The following is a 4996-nucleotide window of genomic DNA, read 5'->3' as shown; positions in this document are numbered from 1 at the left end:
ATAATAATAATAATAATAATAATAATAATAATAATAATAATAATAATAATAATTAATGATAATAATAATAATAATAATAATAATTAATAATAATAATAATAATAATAATTAATAATAATAGTAATAATAATAATTAATAGCAATAATAATAATTAATAATGATAATCAGCATAATTATATAATAAAATCGATATTGTTCCACATTATTCACATTTGGAATAATCATTAATGAAATATCGCTATAAAAACTTTTTTGTCCATACTTTTTCTCTCATGTTCATAATCTCTTTGCTCATTTCAATTGGCTAATAAAAATTAGTATAAGAATATTTAATATCATTAATTATTATGCTACAATGGTAGAGATCAAGTAAATGACCTGCAATAGTTTGGTAATGGTAAACGCGTTCTTTCGCTGCGGAAAGCGGTGATGTATAATTAAAATATAAACTTTAAAGTGATGTAAAATATTTAAAGATTTTTAGATTTAAATTAAATAATGCTTATATACTATAACTTATACATATATATTTATATTTATAAATATACATATATGTATAAGTGCATTAAAAAAATCGTATTAAATATTTTGGCATTACTTAATTATATTTACTTATTTAATTATTATAAAGTATATAATCGAAACTTAACTTTGAATAAAAGAACATCCATTTGGTGGAAGAACTTTGAAATAAAAAAAAAAAAAAAAAAAAAAAAAAAGAAAAATATCTTTTAAAATCTCGTATCATACATAGAATAACGTACATAACAATTGCGTATATGAGTTAAAAGGCACAAGGTATGTTCAATGGGAGCTTTTCAAAAATTACGATTATCATCCTAACACTTATTCCAAATATATATTGTCGTCTCCGTCCTCCCTTTGAACTTCCCTTTCTCTTCTAACCAACAGTCTCCAAGTATAAAAGTATGCGCTTTCCGAAGCGAAAAACACGCAATTCGACTTCATCACAAGAAATCGAGGCGTAAACACTACTATGCAACCTTGGCCATATAAATGTTCTTAATATCGAACGACAAAAATACGTTGCGTTCAATATATTACCGCAATCCAGCGTTGTCCACAAGAAATAAATCTCCATAATTCGGTTTGATTCGGTTTGGTTGACGTTTACATCGAAGAATTTCGTGGGCATTAAGAAGAAGAAGTTTGTCTTAAAAAAGCTTCGCAATTTTGATCGTGAAAAATACTTATTGGCAACACGAAGGAATTTGCAGGAAACATTTAAAAAGACGAGTTTACATAAAATCGTACGATAATATTTTTAGTCTTTTAACGATTTTTTTGAGTTTTACGATCTATCACGTTCACAACGCTGTTCATTCGTTTCGTTTTTTTTTTTTTTCCCGCAACGTCGATGTCCTCGTATATATTTTGCCGATAAAAAAAAAAAAAAAAAAAAATCAACGTCAAACGAGAAGTCTCGATATATCACCATTGATCATATATATATAATACACTTCACCAATTTATACAATTCCGAACCAGTAGTCCCTTTGCGCGAGTTTACTTGAAATGAAAACGTAGATCGGCGATCTTCGATACTTTCAAATACATTCGATTACGTCGTAGTGGATATTCCTTCCATTGATTCGATCGATCTTGAGAGGAGATGTGTCGGGTGGATCGGCTCGTTTCACAGTTTGGCATTAAACAAGAGAACAATTTACGGTGCAACGTCGTGACCGTCCCTTGTTCTTGGTTGCAGTTCTCTAGGATCGTCACACCTTGTTGTGATGCCTCATCTCGTAGGCTGAGGCCCTCCCCCCTCCCCCGGAGCCCGAATAGGCGCCTGCGTACAATTCGGGATGGTTGGACCGGGCGTAGTTGGGTGCTGCGCTGCTACTGGGTGGCGCACTAGCTGTGGGAACCGAGCGATAGCCTGCTTACAATTTAGAAAAGTAATTGAATGTAAAAAAAAAAAAGAGAAATATCGAAGCGAATGAAACAACCAATGTACCGAGATGTACTATATTAGTCACTGTCGACTACATTGAACGGTGAAATGTGGAGTAATATCTATTTATTAATCATGCACTCCAGTCTTTTAATCATCAACCAACGATACTTCTACTCAATCAAATTTGTCATCCAAAAGCCATATTTCTATTTCTCAAAGATACGATTGAAATGATTATGCGAAAAATACGATGCGAAAGCGGAATAAATACTGTATATTACTTCGACATTTAACGATCGAATGAAATTTTAACGATGGCTTTCGTCGAATGGTTATAGAAGAGAGATAGGAGCAAATGCAAGAATGTCGCGGCTGGTAACGATTGGTAAAGAATATTAAATGAAATTTCTATTCGTGGATTTGCTTCTATCAAGGGTATAGAGTGTATAGGCCCCAGCTCACCTCTGTAGGTCATAGAACGATAGTATCAGGTAGTGATGCGCATCAATCAATGCGAGGAAGATGCAAACAGGAAAAAACATTGATATAGTTGCAGATCACACAGGGACAGATACATAAAAGCAAGCTTCTTAGCTTGAGTTTAATCCATATTTTACCACCTAATATACAAACGTACGATATTTTTACATTTTAACGAGCAACATTTATTCAGGATCAAACTCGAGCAACGATAGCTGCATTAAAAAAAGCGACCAAAGTATTAGGTGAATTTACCTTTCGGATAATACTGAGCACCTCTACCCTCTCCATAACCGTGAGAGGGTCCCCTAGTACCATGTCCTCCTTGACCTTGTCTGGGAGGTATACTTCTGGGACCTGCTCCACCTCCGTGTGGATGTCGCTATGAAATTTATTATTTTAAATTAAACGAACGATTAATTAAACTAAATTAAAATAGTTTTATTTATATTTTATCGTTTCCCCTTCTCTTTTATTTCATTTTATATACCATTCTTCTCAAAGTATTCATCGGTCTTCTTAGAGTATCGCTAATACGTCTGGCCGGTGGTTTCTTAGGATTACTCGATGGAGTGTGAACAGCGCAGCACTTGATGAACAAACCCATGAAAATAATGAAAGCTATTCCCATCAATACTGCCGCCCACCAAAATTCCTGAAAAAAAAAAAAATAATCTTATTATTATATCGATATTATTGTTCTACATTCAAATTAATACTTACGGTTATCCATTGTGCTACCGTACGCAATGTATCCTTATTGAATAAAAGATTTTTCAATCTGGCTAATGGTCCTTCTGCGTCAACGGCTCTACACTTCAAAAATACATCACAATACCCCTAAACAAAAAGAAAAAAAAAAAAAAAAATAAAGAAAAGGAAAGTATCAAATTATTAATCGGTTACAAATAAACGATACATTTTTATACGATACGTTATATTAAATTAGAGCTTCTTTACTTGAAAATTATCGCAGGGTGATCCAGGTCTGAGGCTAATTCCACCTTCGGGTAGACCGACTACATGCGCAAATTCGCTGGTGCTACGGCAGGTGGATGGATCGGTTCCATTTTGACAGGCTAATTCGCACAATTTACGTTTATCGATGTTTGGAATTACGTTACTGGTTAAAAAGCACTCGGTCAAGTTCCATTCGAGGCAAATCGATCCCGTACACTCGCCGTTGATGCACAACTGTAAGGAAACAAAATTATCGTTATATGAGACAAGAAAGAGAGAGCAAAAAGAAAAATAAAAGACGATCCATGGAATGATAGTACAAAAGAAAGTACTCCCTTTTTACCTGAGTTCCCTCGTTACATCTAGTCTTATTGGCTCTTGGCAACGGCGGAGGACACTCGGAGGATCGCCCGTTACAAGTCGAATTGTAACTGCAATCCGATTCAGCCTTGCATTGAACGTTTTTGGAGAGGGGAACGAACTGGCACGACTCGCTCGAACAACAAGGCCCTTGGCTTGGACTGTACAATAGAAATGACACGTCAGATTCATAGTTCAATTTATATAATATTTTACACATATACAATTCCACGAACTTGATCCATACCTGCATTGCGTTCCGGATTTTCTGGTACAACCCTTCGCCGTGTCGTTCTTCATTTTATCCAAATCTGATATCTGCCTCGGATAACAACACTTATCCACGCATTCATTATCGTCGTACCCGCAATCGCACTCTTCCCCAGCTTCCACTATCTTATTACCGCAGAAAGCTCCGGCAGAGGCTGTTACAAAAATAAATGGGACAATAAAATCCGCCAATGACGTGTTTCAAGAAATATTAATACACGCGTACAACACACCAGTGAAACAATTTTTCTTCTTCTTATCTTCTATGGCGTCCAGCACGTTACTGATATTCCCAATACTGCATTTCGAAAATTTGCTGTTGTTCGGCCGGTCTCCGCTCGTCGCCGACGCAAACATGATGTAATTTCCATGGAGACCACCTGGTCTACACTCGGGTGGGAAATCGTGCTGCAACGAAAACGAAAAAGTGATAAAGAAATAAGAAAAAATGACGAAAAGTTAGTTTTTATTTAATAAATACTTACAGGGGATCCAAAATTGTGCCCTATCTCGTGAGCCAACGTCAGCTGCGACACTTTCGGAGGCACTCTGCTGTTGTAATTGACGAAAGTGATGATCCCAGTGTTCAAAGATCTCTTGGTAGACTGGTACATCCCCCCAACCGTTTCCGTATACGTTTTGTATCTCTCGCAAATGCCACCGGATGCGCCAGATGCGGATGCTACCCAGGCAAGACCAAGAGTACCGCCAGTAAAATCTCTGTTAATAATATAGCTGTGGTGAATCTGTATTCCGAGTATGTTGAGTATCGTATGTATATTTCAAAGACGCCATTCTTTTCTCGTACCTGTAGGTGAACACGTACGCGAGGCAGAAATCCTCGTGGTTGCCGAGCGAATGCAAATTTAAAAAGTTACTGACGTCGATGTTCTCCATGCAGAAAGGATTTGGCTCGCCGTACGTTTGTTGGGGAGTGCACGCCGTGTCGTCGTCGATCTGCGGTGGTCAAAGTGTTCTCATTAGAGGCGAGACCTAATTTTTCG

The 4996-nt window shown here is 36.4% G+C and overlaps 1 protein-coding gene across 1 annotated transcript in view; it reads right to left on the bottom strand.

The window, feature by feature from the left end:
* Positions 1-751: 751 nt before the first annotated feature.
* LOC102681224 (disintegrin and metalloproteinase domain-containing protein 10) overlaps positions 752-4996 on the bottom strand; it is a 15430-nt gene continuing 11185 nt past the window's right edge. Inside the window, exons 5-14 of the mRNA XM_006608216.2 lie at positions 4801-4949; positions 4478-4712; positions 4226-4400; positions 3970-4147; positions 3706-3883; positions 3363-3596; positions 3126-3242; positions 2893-3057; positions 2658-2784; positions 752-1904 (exon numbers count right to left, since the gene is read on the bottom strand). Of these exons, the coding sequence (XP_006608279.1) occupies positions 1744-1904; positions 2658-2784; positions 2893-3057; positions 3126-3242; positions 3363-3596; positions 3706-3883; positions 3970-4147; positions 4226-4400; positions 4478-4712; positions 4801-4949 (1719 nt within the window). The 3' untranslated portion in view covers positions 752-1743. The remainder of the gene's footprint in view (positions 1905-2657; positions 2785-2892; positions 3058-3125; positions 3243-3362; positions 3597-3705; positions 3884-3969; positions 4148-4225; positions 4401-4477; positions 4713-4800; positions 4950-4996) is intronic.

The sequence above is a fragment of the Apis dorsata genome, unplaced genomic scaffold (genome assembly GCF_000469605.1).
Source record: "Apis dorsata unplaced genomic scaffold, Apis dorsata 1.3 scaffold_29, whole genome shotgun sequence".
Taxonomy (NCBI): Eukaryota; Metazoa; Arthropoda; class Insecta; order Hymenoptera; family Apidae; genus Apis; species Apis dorsata.
Note: the sequence above shows the minus strand (reverse complement) of the source record. Positions and strands in the feature narration are given on the sequence as shown.